This window comes from Ylistrum balloti, unplaced genomic scaffold, assembly GCF_031769215.1.
Source record: "Ylistrum balloti isolate Yb309-2 unplaced genomic scaffold, AGI_CSIRO_Ybal_v1 Utg371012, whole genome shotgun sequence".
In the NCBI taxonomy this organism is placed as follows: Eukaryota; Metazoa; Mollusca; class Bivalvia; order Pectinida; family Pectinidae; genus Ylistrum; species Ylistrum balloti.
Genome location: NW_026782563.1, coordinates 716,542 through 740,481, shown reverse-complemented (window position 1 = coordinate 740,481; position 23,940 = coordinate 716,542). Strand labels below are relative to the sequence as shown.

The 23,940-nt window shown below is 36.0% G+C and overlaps 1 protein-coding gene across 1 annotated transcript; it reads left to right on the top strand.

Moving 5' to 3' along the window:
* The first annotated feature begins 3,599 nt into the window (after nt 1-3,599).
* LOC132560089 (helicase with zinc finger domain 2-like) lies at nt 3,600-18,471 on the top strand. The gene is made up of 9 exons (XM_060224744.1): nt 3,600-6,988; nt 7,277-7,362; nt 7,902-8,045; nt 8,356-8,493; nt 9,645-10,270; nt 11,911-12,150; nt 12,389-12,551; nt 15,540-15,707; nt 18,374-18,471. The coding sequence occupies exons 1-9, from the start codon at nt 3,600-3,602 to the stop codon at nt 18,469-18,471; spliced, it is 5,052 nt and encodes a 1,683-aa protein (XP_060080727.1).
* Nucleotides 18,472-23,940: the final 5,469 nt, after the last annotated feature.

Genomic DNA, 23,940 nt, shown 5'->3' with positions numbered 1-23,940 from the left:
TATCGCTAATTAAAATATTTAATTTCCAAAAAATAAATATTTCTAATTGTTATTCATATTGCGTTTGTAGTCTGTCATTTTGCTCTAGCGGAAGAATGTAGAATTTTGGAAACGTGAATGGTGATATTCATGCGCCATTCAGACACTTGAACCGTGGGATTTTTTTTTACGTCGTGGCGGAAATAATGGGGTGGGAGAAAAATAATCAACCCCTACCTCAGAGGATGTGACAGAGAAATCTCCAACCCTCGGGGTGATTTTCTTGTAGTCTAACCCTCGGCAGAGCCTCGGGTTAGACAACAACAAAAATCACCCCTCGGGTTGGAGATTTCTCTATCACACCCTCAGGGTAGGGGAAGATTCTATTAATCTCACACCTGTAAAAAGCATGTATTTATCTGTCTAGGGTAAGAAAATGAATAATCTTATGTTTTATTACCTAGCAAGCACTAAACATGACGGACCTCCCGCGTGATGTTTAGAGGTGTAGCCGCTGTTACTACAAAGAAACCCTTGCTTCGAAATAATTCAGACTGTTAACAGAAATATATATATATATATATGAAATAATCGCCTTAGAAACATCTGTCTGATCGTCATACGTGAGAACACATAGAATCAGAAGTACGGTAAAAACCTCATTTAAACGGTGATCAGCTGTGTAATTTATAGCTTTGCACATTATCTAAGCGGAGCTGGTATTTTAACATGTGGTGAGGTCTGCAGAGAAACATGTTTGTTTTACGATAATAGACGTGATTAGATAACGATAAATGGAAGTTTAAAGAGAAAAAAAAAACTTAAAAAAAAAACAGCAATACGTATTGTTAGCTATACAATGGTACTTGCTGTATTCTATTAATCATTTGACTACGTTCGTTCCTTAAATGTTACGTCTCGAAATGCGCATGACACACAATGAAAAAATACACGTTAACTTGAACAGCTTTTATCAGAACAATGGGGTAGTGAATGAGACATTACACACATACATTTGTTAAAGATTACATGGGACACTAGTTATCATACATCATGCACACGGTGACCACAATTCATTATGGTGTAGGTTTACAACATGCGATACTAGCATTTCGTCAATAATCACATATGTTGACAAGATAACGGTTGAGGCAGGGAACAAAAGCCGGAAAAGGGACTTACGCCGATTAAGACAGGGGTCTGGAAGACTGTGTCAACACGTTTTTTGGTAGGTAAGAATATATCTGTTTATGTATAGGGTGTATATGTGTGTATATCGGGGAAATTGGGTACAACTTTTCATGGCGTAAAGGGAAACAGCCGTAAAAATAGATATGAGGTTGTATTACATCATATCGCCATTATGACCTTGAAAAACTCGGGTGTATAGCTTACATGCGTTACATATATAAAAATCACAACCCGTTTAAAAATCTAATTTTAAAAAATACAACTATTTGGATGCTGCTAGTTATGTTTATTTACCTATTCCATATAGACATTTAATCAGCATATCTTAAAAATTGAAAAATATACTTAATTTTGGATATTTACATTCTTCATAAGAAAGATGACGTGGCATAGTACAAAAATGCAGTAGACCGGAAACCCCGTATACAACCCAATATCCGCCTTAGTTGTGTGTGTAGCTGTGTATAAATTAAGGATGTAGTATTTATAACTACCATTTATACTTCATTATTTTTATGTTTTTTTTATCTTCTGCAGATTGATTAATATATATCAGTAATATTTTTTTTCAATAATTGCGAAGCGAATTAGAAGAGAAATCGTTTCTCGCATCTGCCTGAAACAATAGTAGGGTCGGTAGGTAAGGATTAAAAAACATGTCTGCTTGCCTTTGACACCAACTTTTAAAGTGACACATCCGGACTAGGGAATACGTTGTACTCGTGTGTCAGCTATGTTTAAGTGTCGCATGTGTGTATGTTTATCATATTGAATATCACATGTTCCGTACAGATGGATAGACACTCTTTGCGGCGGCATAAAAAGAAAATAAAAATGATTAAAAAAAACCCACCAAAAGTAAACAAATAGAAGTTTGGTCAATACCTACAAAAGAAACGGAGAATGATCACATCCAGAATAGACGCACAAGAGTAAAACACCTGATATCATCTTTGGTTTTTTCTAAAGTTCGTGATGTTTTAAGGCGTGTTTGCTTTTTATCCACTTCATCCCTAAAACCAATAATGACATGGCTACCGCCATCTTTCCAGATAAGTGTCAACAGAAGGTTTGGCATCGGTCCTTGTAACTATGTGTAACGCTGTGCGGAATGGCAATCAAAAAGGGTAAAACAGGGACGGTTTGGCAAAAGAAGACAGCTATTTATTTGGCCTGATATCAGTCTGTATAAGGTACTCTTGTTTATCCAGGCAAAAGCATACAAGGGGTCTAAATGCTGCCCGCCCTCATGAACCCTCCAAGACCCACGCCTTGCCCTTCCCTAGGAGGATTCAGTCAGTAGATTGTGGAGTGTATATTTATCTATTCTCCCTTATTTGACCAATATCGGACAAGTGGTCCGACATGCTGATGAAAACATTGATAAAGCACTATTGTGATGTGGTGAGCAGACACTCCCTGGTCCTGTTGGGTTAATAAGTAATGGCTTCTCTTGTTGCATTCAGTTGAAGTATCAAGTTATTTTGAGTTTGGTAACATGAAGTTTTCATGTGTATTTGATTTGAAAATGGATCTTTCATACATTTAAGTGACTGTGACCGACTCTATTTATACTATAAGTGTTTTCCTGCATAGAATAGTCTTTGAAATTAATGACCACCAAACCGGCCGAAATAGACACCCTCCACTAAAATTAGATACAGTAGAGACAAACAATGGAGTAAACTGCACCATACACAAATTTTGTCCTTTTAAGACTCGTCTGCGGCTGAAGGAAAATGAAAATTGGACGAATTCGTCGTCAAAAATCATATTCGGAAGTGCACTTTCTTCATATTCAATATATTTCGGATTTAAGATCTATACTTGCAACTTTTTCATACATATTAAACTGATTTATCTACTATAAGTATGTTTAATTCTCTCGCAAAATTAAGAAATATTTGGCTCTACCGTATGTGATTCTAAAAGACTTTTGTCAGGAGCAATATGATTAGGCTACGAACGTAACTACATTTACGTGTAACGGGTATCATGTAAATGTGTGTTTAAAAATTAGAAAGGTACGTCATTCTTGTTAGATGGCGTTAACCATGGCTTCACTGTTTCTTTTTAAAGAAATAGTGATTAATATGAAATGAAATTGTTTTTAAATAGTAGGACGCTGCAAATTATGATATAATATACTTATCAAAATATCAGAAAATACACGCACATACCCGATAAAGTTTGAAGGACAGAACTTAGTAAGGTCTGTTTCCAGGAAAGTCCAACGGTCAATGGGCTATGTTTGATAGAATCAAAGAATCTCCGCTATATATTATATTTATTGTTTATAGGGCGCCTTTTGTACAGTCCTCAAGGAGAAGATTTTATCTTTCAGATGGACGGACACAAGGGGATCGACTGTTCTGACTACATGCAAAAACATTGACACAATATAATCGATCACTATTACCTTATCAATAATGGATTCGGAACCATATAGTGATGACAACTGGTTTCAGAAATCTGATTTAGAATCAACTGACATCAGAATTCTACATCAAAGATACCTTCAAGATGGCTTGGAACTTAGTGATAAATACTCGATGCCTAGAGATGACATCGACCCAGATAAAATCATTTACTCGTTTTCGTCCAGTCAGCAAACAGCTGATCAAACAATTATCGAACAATGTACGTCGGCGCCTGACAGGTTTAAAATGTGTACTTTCGATATCATTGGTAACCAGGAGGCTATATGTACCCCACTAGATGATGTTCGCTATCCACCAGAAAAAATTTACATTTCTGGGAGATCGAAATGTGGTCAGGCTTTCAACGAGGATATCGTAGTGGTCGAAATCATCAAAAAACTTCCAAGCAAATCCAGTGTACCACAGAGAACTGAGGGAAGAGTTACTGCAGTTGTAGAAAGATTAAGATACAATAACATAGATCATCCTGTATTTGTTTGCACCGCAGATGAATTGGAAAGGAATGCAATGTTACCAGCATGCAAAACTGTTCCTAAGATATACATCACCAACAGGCGTGTAAGGAAAGAAAAGAAAGGAGAAGAAAATTATTGGATAGAAATATACAAATATCACGAACTCGAAGGATATCTGGTATTCGAGAAATTTTTCAAAATCCTGCCAGAAAGAAGAAAACGCCTACGTTTTCTAGTTGCCTTTCAAAGATGGGAAAGATTCTATCAGTACCCTCTTGGCACAGTCATCGGCTTTGTCGATGCAAACGATTTTGAAATGCTGCGCATCACTGAAATTCAGCATATGATTCCCTCATTCTATACACAGGAAACTGTTGAGGCCGTGTATGGTATCATTCGCAAAGAAAACGAAAATAAGGAAACTTTCGTTGTGGATGATGCGTTAGTGTTTACTATAGATGGAGAACATACAAAAGTGTTTGACGACGGGTTCAGTGTTGAACTAGTAGGTGTTGAAGATGCTACAGATACTGTATACAAAGTCGGTGTTCATTTATCAGACGTCTGCAGACTTGTTCAAAAGGACGATGCAGTTGATCAAGAAGCAAGGAAAAGATGTCAAACAAACTATGCTGGTATGGGAGCAAAACCCTGTCATATGCTCCCGGAGCCTTTGAGTACTGGCATGCTGAGTCTCAAAGAAGGTAAACCACGACATGTCATTACCTTTTATTTTGAAATTGACACAGAGGGGGAGGTAAAGAAGTATCCAGAACCAGGGAATATTAAACGACACGTTATCAGACCAGTAAAGAATCTTTGCTATGAAGACGTGCAGAATGTCTTGTTAAGAGACGAAAAATTAAATATTCCATGTTTGTCAGGAAAATTGAAAATTATGTTTCAGCTTGCAACGAAATTGAGAATCCGTCGCTTGGAGAACGCTCATTTCGCATTTCCAGGAAATGATTTAGTTGGGTTAGACGAAGAATTTGACTTTCATGAAGCTCATTACCTCGTCGAGGAATTTATGATTCTGACAAATACTTCGATTGCAGAAATGTTAGAGTCTGTTTATCCAAACAATCTTCCACTACGTACCCATGCTTACCCCGACCCTCAGGAAGCATGTGCATGGTTAAAGGAACAGGATGGCATTGCAGATATCATCATGATTTTACAAGATCGCGACTTGCAGGTCACAGACTCAAAAGCAGATACACACATAATTGGATTTGAAAACGTGATGAGAAACGGTAATAACTGTGAGATTGCAATTGATCAACGAATTTGGAAAAGCATGCTTGATGCTTATGATACGAATGATAATAGAAGACTGAAAGTTCTCCTGAGAAAGGACGACCATCATCCAAAGCAATGTGTCGCAATGCAAAAATGGAAGTTATTTCAGCATAAGGCGAAATATACTTGTTCGGGATCGCAGAATGATCATCATTTCGGGTTGAGAGTTCAATATTACACAACAGCAACCTCTCCGATCAGAAGATATATAGATTTGGTTATTCAAAGATTAATTCTTGCGGTTATCGCTAAAGAGGCTTACCCTCCATATACAATAGAAGAGTTGGAGGACATATGTGCTCATTCAAACAAGAGTTACCACAGAGGAGAAAGATTTCGAGAACAGTTCCAAACACAAATGTTGGGTACCCATTTGAAGGAAACGAATGCGATCAAGACATTAGCGATCGTTGTTGGATTGCCTGATCAGACGACAATAGATCTAATGATCCTCGGATACAATTTCGCAGAACCTTTTCATTTACGATTCAGTTTGCTAGGGTTATGTTCGCAGCCAGAAATTCGAACCAGGCACCACAGAATAAGAGCATTGTTCGCTAAATGGAAAAAGCGCATCTATGATAAAGATCGTATAGCTTTTCACGACAGAAAGGAAATAGCAAAGAGTTGTTTTACTATTGACCCCAATGGTAACTCAGTCTTCGTTCAGTACCAGGATTGGGTAGATGTGTTATGCGCATCTATCGAAGACACATCGACCGACTCAGATCATCTACGTGCCGTTTTTAGTGGAATTAAGGCACTGCCTGGGAGTAAACTTGAAAGTGATGGGCAAATGTATGCTTCTGACGTATGCTCAGAGGTTCTGAGACACGAATATATGCTCAAACATCTGTGCTTCTTTCAGAGAATCTTTGAAATCGGACAAACATTAACAGTTCAGATTGAAGCACAGCCAAAACATGGTTGTTTTGTTCCGGATATCCAGCTGATATATGTCACGGAAACCGTGGCATTTTGTCTCAAACACGTGGCCGACCCAATTTCTTGTCTAGCTAGGTACGTGACATCCCCTGCAAAGAAAACATATAAGGATGAGGCCGACTACATCAGAATCTGGACACCTATACTGGAAATGGAAGAAGTCACAAGAATTATACGGAATGAAGATTCTCCTCTGGTGAAAAACGTGCGAGTGACATTTCATACAAACAGCATGGGGACGTTCACTCTGAATTCCAGATTCTGCAAAGAAAGAAATATTGATTTAGGTTTCAAGAAAATATCAGAGGATGACGATATCACAGATGAAGCTGAGAGTGATGACGACATTCAGAACGATGAAAATGGTAGTGAGTTCACATTAGTCGAATGTAGTGATTTTCTCTGTATTCGTATTTCTATGCCAGTTACAAACCACTGCAAAGGCACCATTGCAGAAACCAAACGAGACAGTGCTACACGCACCACAGACGACAAGAGTAGCAAACAAACATACGATTGGGTGGGCCATGGTAGGACAACGAAGTTAAGACGTTTAGGGAAAAAGAACACCGCTAGGTATCAAATCGGATTCAGTCTTCACAACAGTCCGAAGATACCCGACGTTGGATCGTATAAGTGCACATTGGAATTACTTACAAAGTCTAGTGTGCATAGGTAAGTTCCTAATTGTATTGACTTGAAACATCCGACAGCAACTTAGCTAAAACTTCACATACAAATGTGCTGAATCGCAAGGAACAATGTCGAGAAAGATCAAAATTGGAAATTTGGTTCAATTGCTATGATCAACCCCTTCCGATACAGTATCATTACAGTCAGTTTAAATTGAAGCATTCTTAGTAAATTGGCACTGAAAATAGTTTGAGTTGCATGATGTTAAGGAAAAGGTATTTCTTTCATATGAATTATATTCATGTATCCATTTGTTGTTTTTACCATAAGACGAGCAGAAGAAACCATCAGAAACCTGCGGGGTGCGACACGGTTAGCGAAAGCTGTAGCACTAAGAAGGCCAATCCCGGATTTGGGCAAGTATTTAATAGCAAATAATTGCGCTTTCACGCCTTCGGTCGGACTCTTAATATATCAGTTTATTTTGACGAACTCATAACTTGTTCTCATTTGACAACTGGGCACTACTTACTTGAATTGACAAAGGTTTGAATGGTTGGTGTCGTCGATGAAGCAGGAGACGCTTACTCTTCTAGAACACCTGGTCTTATTCTCTTTGTAATTTCTTCTGGAGGCTCTGTTTAAATCGTTCATATTTTGCTCAAGTTTTATGAAATTTGAGTTTGAATCATGATGATGTTGGCATGTTAGTATTTTTCTTAATTTTTTTTTGATAATATCAACTGTTTATATACTGGTAACTGTAATATGTATTTCGATAATCAGAAATGGTGGACGGAGAATTAGTCAGTTTCGATTGTTTGGGTTGTTACTTTTAGATGATTACGCAGGTATCCCTGTCCCGAGCTCGTAACGATTTTAACATTGAGTGTCTAAAACCATCACGGAGTAACATTAAAACTTATCATTATCTTTCTTTATCGTTTTATTGTAGATGATCCTTACCTGAGGGACGTGAGAGGACTACAACAAGATATCAACGAGCCAAATGTCAGTATCCCAAACAACAATCTGATGCAGAAAAAAGCCATCGATTCAGCCCTGAAGTCCTCATTTAGCCTGATACAAGGACCACCCGGTATGTCGTTTATTCTCGTCTATATCAATTATATTTTGGTTCTCCATATAATAATATTATTATAATATATCAAACTCTTCCTGTTTTGAGGTAAGGGATATTTTTGTATATAGTCAACTTACCCATCCGGAGTGACATGTATTCATGTATTGATGTTTTTCATAACTTTGTTACTTGTTCATGTATCAATATCTATTTTAATTTCATGTTCTCACAAAGCAGTTGTAGTTTTCTGCTGTTACAATTGATATCTTCTTGTGTGTTTTATTTGGTTGCTGAATGTACCAGTGTGTTATCCTCCCCTTTTCAGGTACGGGGAAGACGTTTACAGGTATCAAACTTATATACCTATTTCATCAACTAAACAAGATGGCAGAAGCTAGGGGAGAAGATAGAAGACAAATATTGTTCTGTGGACCGTCCAACAAATCAGTTGATCTCGTCGCTAGTGAGTTCCTGGATCATTGCTTTATATGAAAAAATCATTGTTTTTCACCTATTATGCGCAAGATTGTACAAAGGACACAAAACATAAGAGGCGACTGAGGATATTCCAAAGTGGTCGAAAGAAATGCAAAAAATAAATAAATAAAATAAAATAGGGAGGTGCATTTGGTGATTTAGAAGAACGTCAAGTACACGTGTATACTCTGAACCGTGTCACTATGCGAATGAATTAAAACGCTACATAGGTTACGACAAATTTCGCGGACTAAAGTCCACAACTTGAAATCTCTATTGTACAAAAGATGCCAAACACATTTACAGTTTCTTTTTATATACATATGAACATTAGAAGCTTTTTTCTCTTTTGTTTTTATTTACTGATTTGTATCTTTGTATTTGAGTATGATGATCAGCCATCACCTTTCTTTTTTAGCACGATCTTTCGGGGAAAATACGTACAAATGGAATACGGTTGACCTATTTTCAAGATTTCAAGGGTTAATAAAATAACATGATGGTAGTAAAATAATTTGAAGTAAACGGAGGCTTTCTAGTCTAGAGATTTGGATATATTCCTATCAACGTATATTTTATTACGCTAAGATATCATTTTAAAGCGGGCTGAAGTCAAAGGTTGAAGTGGACTAACATGAAATATACATTGTTAAATACATTCATATTTTATTATTTTGAAAGGCCAATAATATTGAAGCAATATGACAAGATGATAATTAATATTGACCTGTGTTTTAATCTAACAGAGGTTAAAATATTTCAATCAAATTTCATAAAGAACCACAATGTCAGGATCACTATATGCAATTTGCCTAGTGCCACTGCAATTCTTCTGTTGGAATTATTAAGCTGTGGTCAAAAGAACGTCAAATAACGGTTATGTGAATGTCACTATGTGTTTTTAATTTACATTTCTCGTTAACTACAACTGGAAAAATCTTTGGGGAATAATCGTATGTAAAAAAGCCAATATATAAATTCAAAACCGAATTCGAATAATTGTCATATTTCACATTCGATTTTCACGCTAATTTTCCTTTATGTACATGCATTGTTATGATTCTAATGGGCTATTCACATGATTCCATATCTTATTTACTTATATTCTATATATTCCTTTTTTGTTTTTCATTTTAGGATGGATGAAAGAAAAGTTTATGTACTGTCTTAAAGGACCTCGCATAGTACGGTTTTACAGTCAAGCTTACGAATGTGTGGATTACCCTGTTCCTGGTCGCGAAGATTCGTCACGGCGCTCTCTAAGAAATGCGAGACCAGACCCATACCTGAAGGAGACCGATGTCACTTTACACCATTTGGTACGAAAAGAAGGCAAAACATATGCCAATGACCTCAGACGGTTTGATTCGATGTTCAAGCACAAAAAATATGACGTCAAGTTTGACGATGTTCAGAAGTACTCGAAAACATTGAGACTTGCAACGATAGAGGAATTGCAAAGCTGTGACGTCATATTTTGCACAACTGCAATGGCTGGGAATCCGAAACTGCTAAGAGCAACAAAGGATCGGATATATCACTGCATTATAGACGAAAGCGGGATGTGTACAGAACCTGAAACAATGGTTCCCATCATAGCTACCAGAGCAAAACAGGTTGTACTGATAGGAGACCACAAGCAGCTTCAACCCGTCATCCAATCGAAACCTGCCAAAGCACTCGGACTGGTTAACTCATTGTTCGAGAGATATGCCACCGAGAGGACTCGATATCTGACGATGCTGAACCAACAGTACCGTATGGTAAATTTAAGTTTAAGTGGAACCCTTTTACGTATAATGCAGTGACTTCCATTAGCTGAGGTCGATATCTGGATGATCGAAGAAGTAGTCCTCGGTCAACGTCATCTTGTCTTGGGTCGGTAAATCCAGATCATGACCGAAGCTAAAGGATTAGTTATTTACTAATAAGTGTTTACCAAGTTTACATTGCCATGGAAAAATTCTTAAAAGTATATTCAAATTAAAACAGGGTAGATAATTTTAAAAACAATTCAGAAGTGTTAAATTTCTGAACTCATTAAATCAGTAATCAAAACTTTCCGACTTAAAAGCAAGCTAGAATAAAAATGAAGTAAGAATTGAAAAAACATATATAAATCGCAACGACGATAATATTTATAATTTATTCATAGTAATAATATGCCTGCAACTGTTCATGTCTTTTGCTGTCTTAAAGTTGATGTAGAAGTAACACGAGTTCAAATTGATATCGAGTTTTCAGGCGCTCCACGTGATCAAATTCTGACTTGTGAGAAGGTCTAGAAAATAATGATAAAATATTTCCTTATCAGACAACACATCTAAAGACGATATGCATCAATTTCTAGATAAAAAGCCAGACAGAAAAATCGGAAATGCATCTATGTCGTTTGAATTATTTTGGTGATATTTCTATTTTGCCTATATCCGTAGGTGGGGGTCCAAGTCGTCTTTCCTTCCTTATTTAATTTCATGTCAATCTTATCAAGACGATATCTAAATCTCAGGTCATTTAGTTTTATGGTTAATGTCTATGATTGTATATTTTACCTTTTAAACTATGGTCAGGCTTTTCCTTTTTATGCGGTTCGATATGTTGATGACAAAAACCAATTACTGTCTTAATGCTGTCGCGCAAGAAGTGACTGGTTTCGCTGGTACGACCTTACAATACCGATGGTTGTGCTATAGTCGCCTACATATGCGCATCATAACTCTGTATCTCTGTACGACTTCATAAGTATTATATGCTACTAAGTGAGTTCGAGCCAAGTTTAATAAGATTTAGCTAACCGTAGTTTATATTTTGATTGAGGACCGTGCATGTGAATGTTACTTTTTACCGTACACGTAAGAAATACTGAATTCCTTGCAAGCTCAAGTAAACATTTTAAACACGACAAGCTTATAACCATGGTTCGATTTTAAATTGTTTGACGTCATATCAACTACTGTGATCATTTAATGATGATATCCCTATGTATGTGAGGTCGAGCGCATGTTTCAAGCCCATGTGTTCCTGAATCCGAACCGACCAGTTCCTTTAGTCGTACATTATTGATAAGGATTTTTAAAGGGAAAAATACATTTCTTGCAACATACAGTATCGCTATCTTTCTTTTTGTCTTTTGAAATAAATAGAATCAAGTCCAAGTCACGAACCTTTCACATTTTCAGAAATTAAACCACTGTAGAACCGAGTTTCATTTGCCATTCGGTTTGAGGCATTACTTTGTATGTCATGTAAGATAGAATTGCTTTACAGTATAATGTCAAATGTGAACAAGTTGTTTTCTATACTGTTTACAAGCGAAACAAATCAACTAAAGGACTTACAATATAACTCGTACAGTAATAAATCCTTATCTAAAATATAATTACATTGTTGTTCTTTATCATAGAATCCATGGATTTGCTCCTTCCCATCTAAACAATTTTACGACGAGAAGTTAGAAACAGACAAAACGTATACATCTGGCTGGCTAGTACATCGTCCATTAAAACTCTGGAAAAACAACAGTCCTCTAAGCCATATCCCAATTGCATTCTTCCATGTAGAAGGGAAAGAGGCCACATTAGAAGTTACCACAGAAGACGGAAATGAAAATTCGAAAAGCAACTTGATTGAAGCTAGGCTGGTTGTAAGTATTATGTTTTTGCAAAAGAAACGCATTCTCTTAATTTGAAAATCTTGGGGTTGAGGTCGTGTATGGGCGACAGAGTTCAATATGAAAGAATAAAAGATTAACTGTCCAATACAATGTCCAATGTGAGACAGGAACCCGATCTTTATATTTGAATGATGTATTAACAACTAAATTGGCCACAAGAGACTAGAGAGATAATTACAAAATATTATCATCACATTTTACATTTCAGGTGAAGATATTTGCATATTTAGCAAAAGAGGAAAAACTGAGCAAGACAAATATACGTATATTGTCTCAATACAATGCCCAGAGGCAGGTCATCAGCCAGGAATTAGAGAAGCAGGATTCAAAATACCGTGACGTCAGAGTGGACACCGTCGTGGCCAGTCAAGGTTTGTCTAAGGCCTTTTAGGTGGCTCATTATTACAATGTATATTAAAGAATTAAACTCAACATCACAGCATAAGCTTGTTTCACTACCATTGAACTGAAATATATTTTTTGTCTTTCTTTTTTTTTAGTTTGTTAGCTCAACTTGCCCCAAGGTCCAAGTGAGCGTATTCCGTGGATCATCGTTCGTTGTCCGTCGTCTATTTGGCGTCATCTTTTCCCTTTAAATAATTTCTCAACAATCAAATGACCTAGATGCATGCTATTTGAATGGACTGCTCCTAGGATAAGGTCCGACAAAAATCGCGAAAATGTTGACCTTGATTCATGTTCAAGGTCACAGAGGTAAAATTTGTTAAAACATTTAACTGACTTCTTAACCGAACAGGCTTGAGGCATGATATTTGCTAGAATGTTTCTAGGATGAAGCCCGACAAACCCCAAAAGAAAAGATTTTGACACATGTTCAAGATAAAAAATTGTTCCCCTTATTAACAAAATGGCCTAGAGGCATGATATTTGATAGATATTTTTCTAGGATAGAGCCCGGCAAATATCGAGAAAAGAAATGACATTGACCCATGTTCAAGGTCACCGGGGTCAAATTTGTTAAAACATTAAAACAATTTCTTCTGACTAACCAAAACATGTAGAAGCCTGATATTTGGCTGATATGTTCCTAGGATAGAGCCCGACAAAAGTTGTGAAAAGAAATGACCATGACCATTATTCAAGGTCATAATAGTCAAATAAGTTAAAACCTTAAAATTACTTATTTTGACTAATCAAAAGGCGCAGAAGGATATTTGTGTGATAGATTCTCCGGATTAATCCTAATGAGGTTTCCGAAAAGAAATGGCCTTTATCTTCATCCAATGTCGCAGTGGTCAAGTTTGTTAGAAAATTAAATCGACTTCTTCTGTCTAACCAAAAGGTGCAGAAGCATGGTATTCGGCTGATAGGTTCCTAGGATAATGACTGACAACGTTTGCAAAAAGACATGACATTGACCCATATTGAAAAGTATCCGGGATTGCTTTTTTGTTTTTATTCGGTAAAAGATTTTTTTCTGGTAAACCAACAGACCGCGAAGCATGACAGTTGGTGGAAAGGTGTTTCTACATCAAAGCCCAAAAGATTTCGAGATAAAAAGAAATGGCATTTACTCAAAATTAAGTTAGGTATTAGAAGCTCTTTGTTGTGGAATTTGGTTTAAATCGATTGGATGTACGCACTTATGTCAATATATACTGAAAGGATAAAGAAACGCAGGGTAATATTTATTCCGATATTTTGAAAACGCGTTCTCCAAATAAAGTGAAACTTTGTGGATTGAGTAATTAGGTCATATTACACCTTGTCATGTATCGAAAATTTAGTCACGGTACAGTGCGCAGCTCTGGTAAGTGAAGGAAGGAAAAAACAAGAATATCGTGCACCGTGTTGTTCTGGTCTCAAGTCACTCTTCGTTAGTCTTTATACAGACCAACTGCTTCCCTAAAATTAATTGAGAATTTGATTCGTTTTAAGAAATGCACGACTCACAGAAGTTCATAGGGGTCAGGTCATTCAGATGCTGATGCAAGGACAGCTGCAAAATCTGGTTGCTAGGCATTTTGGTGTTAATGTTTCCACCATAGAACGTCTTGTAAGACGTCTTTGGGAAACTGGGCGATTGGCCGATCGATCTTGGTCAGGACGTCCGCATGTAACGTCACGACGTCAGGATCGCTATATCGTCGTCTCTCATGTGCGTAATCGGCGCCTTACTGCCGTTGAGACTGCACTTAATGTTCGTGGAAATCATGGGCGTCCTATAAGTTCAAAAACTGTAAGGAATCGATTACGAGAAGTGGGTGTAAGAGCACGTCGCCCCTACTTAGGTCCACCTTACCCCTACTCGCCGTCAGCGTCGTATGGCCTGGGTCGCTGCACATGCTCCACGACGGTTTCCACTGAGGCAGTGGAGACAAGTTTTCTTTACGGACGAGTCTCGATTCTGTCTTTATCGATCTGACGGCCGTCAACGTGACTACCGACGTCGTGGCGAACGTTTTACGGACGCTTGCGTTGTAGAGAGGGATAGGTTTGGGGGCGGTTCAGTAATGGTGTGGGGAGGAATCTCACACGGGTTAAAATCACAATTGGTTGTTATTGATGGCAATTTAACAGCAGCTAAGTATAGAGATGAGATCCTCCGACCCCATGTTATACCTTTCTTACAGCAGCATAATCTAACCCTCCAGCAGGATAATGCTAGTTCCCCTGTAGCAAGGATTTGCCAAGTCTTTCTGGCCAACAACAACATTCAACCACTAGATTGGCCGCCATATAGCCCTGATTTGTCCCCGATCGAGCAGCTTTGGGACCAGTTGGATAGACAGGTTCGAAAGCGCCAGCCACCCCCTGCTACTCGAGAGCAGTTGACCAGAGCTCTGATTGAAGAGTGGGACAACATCCCCATAAGACGGATTAACGCTCTTATGAACTCTATAACCAGAAGAATAAGCGCCGTGACCACAGCAAACGGCGGACACAAAAGATATTGATGACTCAGTTCAATTTCAATTTCAAAATCCTATGGGTCCATTCAATTTAATCGTTAGTACCTCTAAAGCAATTGTCAGATGCAAAATACAGACTTTGGAAATTTTTAAGCTTTAATTTATCTGTAAGTATACAAAATTTCGTTTCAAATGAAGCCCGATATCATACTTAATTTCTGGTTTAAAGTTCACCCTGCGTTTCTTTATCCTTTTAGTATATTTGTGATATAAACATCGTGTCCATTTTGATATGTATTAAATCCTGGTGGGCCTCTTGCTTTTTTTTTTTTTTTTTTTATTTGCGTTTCTGTTGTTCATTTTTGTGCTTATTTTGATTTTCAGTTCAATTCAAATATTGGCATGTCTATATTGTTTTAGTGTTTTCCATAAGATTCTTCACTAAATGAATGATTTATGGTTTTTATTATTAATTTCTCTATGTAGGTGGCGAGAGTGACTACATTATCCTAAGCACCGTCCGTTCAATGCCAACGTTTATGCTCGAACACAGACCATCTTTAGGATGGCGGTTACGTCATCTTGGGTTTATCATCGATGCTCACCAAATCAACGTCGCTCTCACAAGAGCTAAAAAGGGGCTGATCATTGTCGGTGAGTATTGTATATAACAGCTATGATTGAAAATGTAGTTTTACTGGTTTAGATATAACAAGAACAAATTAATTTTAAAAGCAGCGTTAAATTACATACCGAGGAGAATAGACCCTTGATAACAGTATATTATTGATGACAATGCAATGAGTCTTTTCTTTTGCGAAAAATGAATAAATTTCCTTCCGTGTCAACGACTGATAATTTTTTTTTTCCGTTTACGCATTCATTGAACATCGCTGTGAGAATGCAGGTTCATGAATAACTTTGGTAAACTGAAAAATGTAATATCTGCAATAAAAAACCGAATTAAAACGAGTGTAAATCCATCATACAGCCGTTTTGTCTGTCTTTTTCTCGACGACGATTGGTTTTAGGTTACAGAAGTGTATTATAATACATTGAGGTTAAGTTAATCAATTTTGTAAAGGGCCGGTATCCAAAACGGCCCCTTCTCTGATTCAAATTTCCTGTTGGTGGTGCATTGCCCATGCCGTTGTGGTCACAAATCTATAAAGTATAAAGATTTAGGTCACTTGGTTTGTTTTTTATGGCTATTCAAAATTGTACCTTTCAGAAGCTGTATAAGTATTGATAAAATGTGCATGTTATGTAAAATATTAATGAAAATCTAATCAAATGATAGTCACCGTAAAGAATACATTCATGGCATGATTGTGACAAAAAAAATCATGTTTCCATCGCGCGATTTGGCTGTTTTATGGAAGAAACAATCTCAAAAATGCCATTTTCGATGATAACATTTTAGACACAAAATTTGTGTTTTTTAGAGAATACACCCTTTTAAAGGCGTTGGATGCAAACCAATTTTTATCCTATTAAATAGTACGTAATATGCTATTGATGAGAGGAAAAATCATCAAAATGTAAGTGGTGGAACATTTTCAAATGTTGGGTTTAATTAGCCTATGGTTGAATTGCCGATTTTCGACTTTCTTTAGATAATTAACAAAAAAACGAGAGTATTTGCTCGGTATGTTGAGAATATGTACACAGATATAAAAAAAAAGTGAGAGAAACACTTTTTCATAAAAAAATCCAAGATGGCTACTTCGCAAGTCCCCGTGGTTGAAGACATTGGCTGACAAATAGACAGAACAACAAACAAAACGTGTTCCTAATGATTTTGGTTGGTTTTCGCATTTACGAGAGTGTTCATAGCTACGGGCGATTGTATAATACCTATATTTATAAGTTTGGTTAGTCACATGGTAACGGGGATCTTTCATATCGAGCCCCAAACATACTTTCGACATACACACTCCGTTGCCGCATGGAAAACTATTTCAAGTTTTGTCGGAATTTCTTTACCTGTGGTTGTAATGGTCGAGGGTTTTCCAGCGTCCTGTAATACCCAAGGTAGTACAAGATACTGGAGATGTGCGCACACATTCCCATCGTTCTCTCTCCAACTGGGCACTGGCAGTAGTAGTCCTTTATTGGGGCCTCAACATCGGGTGAAACGGTGAACCGTATCCAAACGTTATATTTCGTTTGGTTTTTGTGTCGAGAATGTATTTGACATCGGAGAAGGTCTGGGGAGTGCTGGTAAAGCCACACCTCATAGTCGCCGTCATCACTTAAATGTTCGGCGATGTAACCAGGAGCCAGAGATATCTGATACGTTCCACACGTAATGGTTCTCAAGTAATCAAGATCGAGACGGGGAAACAGTACTTTATTTTTTTTTTTTTTTTTTACACATCATAAAACTGTCATGAAAATATCCGCTCTGATATTCAATATAGAAGTTTGTATATAGTAAGCTATATAATAGGGTTTCAAACAAGGTTGTTACTCATTTCCCCTTTTCTTTCAATTTACAACCACATTCAGACGGCGATATGAGAACGTTCCACCACATGGAATTAGCTGATTTTTGGTACACATATGAAACAAGTAAAGCCCTATCCGATTTTCTGACGGAAATTTGCATCCAAAACTATATAACGGGAGAAAATTTCAAATTTATGGCATTTTTTTTCATAATTGTGTCTCTGCAAGTGCATTTTCATCCGAGAATATTTTTTTTTATGTTTTATGAATAAACACGATGTTTTGGAAATATTTATCAAAAGAAATTTATACTATGTTGCGAATTACAATTTCGAGATAACCTTCTTTTATTTACGAACTTATGTCTTTGATGCTGAAATTGACAACTTTATAAAAATACATTTTCACTGAAATTATCAAATCTGGGTGTCGGAAAGGTGTAAAATTATTTTTCGGAAAAGAAAAAAACAGTAGTTGAGCTAGATAAGAAATTATACGGGGGCAGGCTCCTATGGAGAATTAACATTACTGGAAACAGGCCCTTTTGAATATTATTTGATTTTTAATTTACACCACTGTTTATAATTATTAAGACTTGTCTTGCATGGCGAAGGAAAACTCAGAAACACAAATTAGTAGCAGAGCTTGTCACTCGGTACGCCTAAAGAGTTAATCTAGCGACACATCAGAAAATAAAATCGGTGTTTCAACAGTTGAAGCGATTTGATGGGACGGGGAACACAATACATTATCGGTTGTCTTTTACGACCGACGAAACCCTCAATGTCTACTTTGACCTCCTTCGTTTTATTGTGATTTTAAAAAAATTATAAAATCTCTACATATCAGTTCATACTTAATTTGGACAGGTAACAAACATCTGCTTAGATGTGATCAGACTTGGGCAAATTTGCTGAAATTCTACGAGGCAAATAGTCGAGTGTTTGACAAGTTCCCGCCCAGTTGATCTCTGATGCTAAGGGTATGTAATGTCATTACAATGAAGATACGGACCACGCATACTGTCAACATTGAGATGGACTTATTTTGTAAATACACTGACAGGGATTTACTTACGTGTATTCGCAGAGAATGTTTAAAAACGTAAAAGGTGAAATGACTAATTCTCTTTAAATGTCATTTACAAGATCCTACTTGCGGATTTATACTTCCTGATATCAAGAATCTACACGCCGTCAACAAAGGAAAGATAACTCCGTCATACCTCGGAAAGATGTATTGAAAAAGCAAACAGTGTGTATCGTGTATGCTGCCAGTATCCAACACGTATTTTACTTTTACTGTCAATTGTTTTGTTGAAATATATTGTTGGAACAGCTATTTACATATTATTGGCATTTATCTGTTTTTGCTTACACGGGCCTATGAAATATCTATGTGTTTTATTACGGTTTTTATATCACATTCAGGGTTGGATATCTCCTTTTAACTTTTTTATGACTCATGCCATTTCTGGTAACTATTTTGTATACCTTGGGAATAGTTCAGAATTATAATGCTCCCGAAAAGTTTTTCGGAATAGCATATAGTCGTCGCAAAGTCCGTCTCGCCGTCCGTCCGTCTGTCCTTCGTGTCCGAAGCATAACTTTGCCATCAATTAAGCAAGAATTTTGAAACTTGGTGTGTACATTCGACATGCTAAGGTTACGTCCAGTGTATCAAATTCAGGGACTTCGCACGCTCAATTATAGAATTATCGTCATTTGTTAAAAGTTTTAGTGTCCAGAGCTTTACTTGCACTTAAGCTAGGATAATGTATTCATTGGTCATACGACGACCATGTTCAATGTACCGATATTAGGGCCCGCAACCACTAAATTACAGAATTATTGCCCTTTGTTAAAATTTTGTATTTTGGGCATGACTTGTTTGTGTTTAAATATACTAGGATATTGAAACATGATATATACATCAGTCATACAAAAGCCAAATGAAGTGAAGCAATGTCAAGGCCCAGGACACCTATGTTACAGAGATATTGCCTTTTGTTAAAATTTTGTGTCATGTACATGGCTTTGCTTGCATTAAATCTAGGATCATGAAACGTGGTGTATACATTGGTCATATTTAGAAAATCTGCAGTTTACCAAATTCAGGGCCTGCAACCCCTTAATTACATAATGATATTGTATCCAAAAATTCGTTTTTGGGGAGCATTCATCAGCTTCACTGATACTCTTGTTTCTATTAACATGATTAATCATTTGTTTTATTTTTCAGGATGATATATATTTAAACTGTTAGTATATCATATATAATAGCTGATACATCATGAGTATAGTGTATATTGGTTGCATGTTTTGTTTTTGTTTTATATTCCCTAGATTTACTATCCAATTTTATTGTTATTTGGAGATTTTTTGTTCTATTTTCCCTGGATTTATCATCCAATTATATTGTTATAAGGAATTTTTTTCTACGACAATTAAGAAAAAACAAACACAAGTTTGCCTAATAACAATTATATTCCCGCTTCCTGTGCTTGTCACCCTAAATCTACCTGTCGCCATTTCTACTCTGACTCCTTATTCGATCACTATTTAGTTTCACGTTTGATTTGATTGCAGTTTTGACATAAAAAACAAAAACAAAAAAGAAAAAAGAAAAGTCCGATGAATGTTATAAACACACAGCATTTGTAACTTTTACTGTTTCTTTGTAAGTTCTCTATATGTATATTGAACGCTCGCTTTGGATGATGGAACGGAAGCAAGGATGGAGAACTGAAGTGTTTTCTTAAACCGTTTCATATCCACTGTAGGTGTCATACAAGCGGTCTATATCATCTATATATTTATATATGTGTAACAGAGGTCATTACTTATTTCAATGCCTCGGCTAGGAATCGAACGGGACCCCTGGCTTACTGGTCTGACGCCTCAACCACTCGAGCTAAAGAGAAGTTCTCCCTAGCCGAGTGGTATATTGCGGCTAGTATTTTACCAGGATGACATACTCCCCCTCCAGGAAATAAATCACCTCGAGTTTCAAGGGATTACAGCGATGCCGTTTGGGCATGGCTAAGTACTATTTTGTATTGCGTAAATATGAATATCATTTCTTTCTATTGTACATTTTTGCTTCTATTAGGAGAAATAAAGAGCCATCATCAACAGCTCTGTCGATAATGTTTCATATTTGTTGATTTTTTTTAGATTGATGTAATTCTCTTATGCCTTTTTTAGTTTATATTTTGATAATGGTATCCTTTTTAACTCCTAATCACGTATTCTAATTATAGGATTTATAGATGTAAATTTGATGTTATCTGTAATTCAGTAATTCATTATACTACAATCTAATGGTGTTTATGATACTAATGAATGGATAATTGACACATTCAGGTAATGCCAAATGGTATTGTAAGTAATGATTCACTCGAACAGCTGTTTAGAGCCTTTCCTATGTTGGTGACAATGTAAATCTGGAATGAATCGCGAATGTTTTCAAAATCAACTGATATCCAACAGCATTAAAATATGACGAGCTTCTTTATCATTCACCAGCAGGACTGTAGCTGCTATTAAGCGTTAGATAACATGATTTCTGTAACTGTTAGTTTGCGGTTGCTTGCACAAACTGTTTTGCTGAATTAAGTTTGAACATCTCCAACAAAAAAATTCACAAAACTGACTTTTTTCGTATTATTAATAAGCATCTGAAAAACATTGGTTTCAAGTCATCTGATTGTACAGATAAAGAAAAGGCCTTACCCATGAGAAGATACGTTTCGGGTTCATACCAAACACGCAACATGCATGTGGAGTTGCATTATAATGATATAGATTAAATTTGATCGTATCAACCAGAACTGAGAAAGGCAACGTGTTTAACTTTTAATCGACCGCGTTTAGGAGTACGTTTTAATTGGAACCGTGTTTCTAGGACTCGTCAGCGATGCAATGGTCCTAAATAATTTCACATGTACAATTTATTAAATTGTTGGAAAGACAGGATTTTACCTGATAATGCTCCCAAAAAGCCAACAGTATTTAATGTTTCAATCTTTAATATGCTACTGAAGTATATGTAGTTGTATTTAGCTTTTATGTAGATTTTTTCGTAAATTTTGCAACTCCATTACAATGGAGTACAATTTAGGTAAAGGAAGCGCTAGCGCATTTCCTGATACCTACAACTTTTGTTATAAATAACTAATGATTTGTAAACCTTAGACCTTTCAGTTGCAAGAGTGGCCAGGAACCACGAAATATGTGAAGAGTTGTTGACCCTTAAACGGGATTGGCAGCCATTTCATTCCTCCGATTGGTCGCATCAATCTAATAATATTTTATGGATATATCATGTTTTCACTTTTGCTATTCTTATCTTATGTTCTATGTTGTACACTACATTGTATTTTATCGATAACCTTATTTTTGCAGGTTTTCGTACTGAAGGTATAGCGCTAAAATAGGATTGAGATAATATGTTGATCATAATAAATATATCAATTATTGTAGACTCGCTTTTTCATCATTACACAAATTTACCAAAAATGCATTGAAGCCATTCAAGATAATTACTCGAAATTTTGTACAGTTATTAAGCTAGTAATGTAGAAGGTCTTCATTAAGATATTTTTTTCTGCTAACATGGAAACAGGCCAAATCACAAAGTTCAAGTTTTTTTTAGACTAGTTCTCTTAAACCGTTCAAGGTAATTACTGAAAACTTTGTACAATTATCAAGATAGTACTCTTGCAGATTCTCCATTTCAATAATATCATTTGTATGGAACTGTTGAAAATAACGAATAGAAATTTAACTGGTACATTTATCATCCTAGCACTCTATCGGAGACATAAGCATTCAAGATGTATATAGGAAGTATATATCATCTATATTTTATAATGGAAAAGGATCACTTCTTAAATACAAAGCCATCTTACGATGACGATGTGTTCGTAAAGTATCATCGAGATACCCTTGTTATTATCATTATAAAATATATATCATTTTTCAAATAAATTTTTAATATCATATTTCAAATAGGTTACTCATTATGTTGTCTGTCAGAACAGTATTAATTACTGGATAAGTTTTCTAATTTTGTAAGTAACTCTCATATATATATATATTGCAAATATATATATATATATATATATATATATGAATCTAAATCTAAATATATACCAGAGATATACGTTTGATACATATTATATTTGTACAGCATGGTGCATATTCATCTTTATCACATAATCGGCATGTTATCAAGTGAAATATATATATATATATATATGATTGATGGTCTTTTTAACAGCTGGGCACGAGAGGTAATGTCACGCACGTCAGTGTGATTGATATAGTCACGCCATGTAATCATATCTTGTTTTTGTCTTTTCATTCCAAATGTATCAATCGTCACTAAAAGTATATCAGTGGTTTACAGGCTTTGATATCTATTATATTTGTACATTTTGGTGCATTTTCATCCTTATCACATAATCGGCATGTGAATTAGCCGCGGTAATGCTTTTTACAGATGTCACTAGTGAAATATACAGTGGCGCGTTTTTCATTGGCTGCACCAGTCAGAAATGTGTTGAAAAAAATCTGTCAAAAAGTAGTTTACTGAGCTATGAGTTATAAAGAATTCTACCTGTTTTCATTCATCAGGGATTATATAAGACTCGCCTCGAAAATAACATTTTTGCTCTCCAAACGTGTATCATATTTAATGAAAACTCATCTATTTGTGAGGCGTACGTTATTGTATTTGTAAGTGAAATCGACTTTTCAACTAAGGAATAAAATTTTATGTGATAAATTACAAACACCCGATCAAAAATCATGTTCATTTAGATTATCGACATCTACCGAGTAGAAAGAAACGGAGCAAAATTTGTATTAAACATCTACCAGAAGAAATAATTTATTTTTCAAGTGACATTGAATAGCAATAAGTTAATTGTGAAATAATTAAATCTAATGAATAAGGACAAAATATTGTGATATTGATCAAATGTGGTCCTTAATAACATCATACATCGCATTGAGTTTTCATTAGGTGTGATGAACGACTGTTGGATAGCAATTTTTATCGATATGATAACAAATAGACAGCCTTTAATGGGCAGCGAATATGTCATTTTCCATATCATTACCGTTGTTTTAACATGGAGTTTTATTTAGAAAATCGTTTTGATAATTAAATAAATTTGATATTTTTTTATCAAGTTTGTAAGAAATAGAGAGTGTATGTATCTATATCCAGCCTTTACTTCATCTAAGTATTAATCAACCTTAGGCAGCCTTACGTAGGCATGTTCTGATTGCATAGCAAAACAATTATTCATAACAACATTCCGATGAAATGTTTTGTGTTTTATTTTTCTATATTGTTCTGTTGAAAGTGTATTTAATTCATTATTCATTCATATTAAATGCCTAAAACATTTTACTAATTGGTGATG

Coding starts and splice junctions, on each gene's coding strand:
- LOC132560089 (XM_060224744.1), top strand. CDS start 3,600: ATGGATTCGGAACCATATAGTGATGACAACTGGTTTCAGAAATCTGAT. Junction 8,494..9,644: donor ATCAGTTGATCTCGTCGCTA/GTGAGTTCCTGG, acceptor TTTTCATTTTAG/GATGGATGAAAGAAAAGTTT. Junction 15,708..18,373: donor AAAGGGGCTGATCATTGTCG/GTGAGTATTGTA, acceptor TAATTTGGACAG/GTAACAAACATCTGCTTAGA.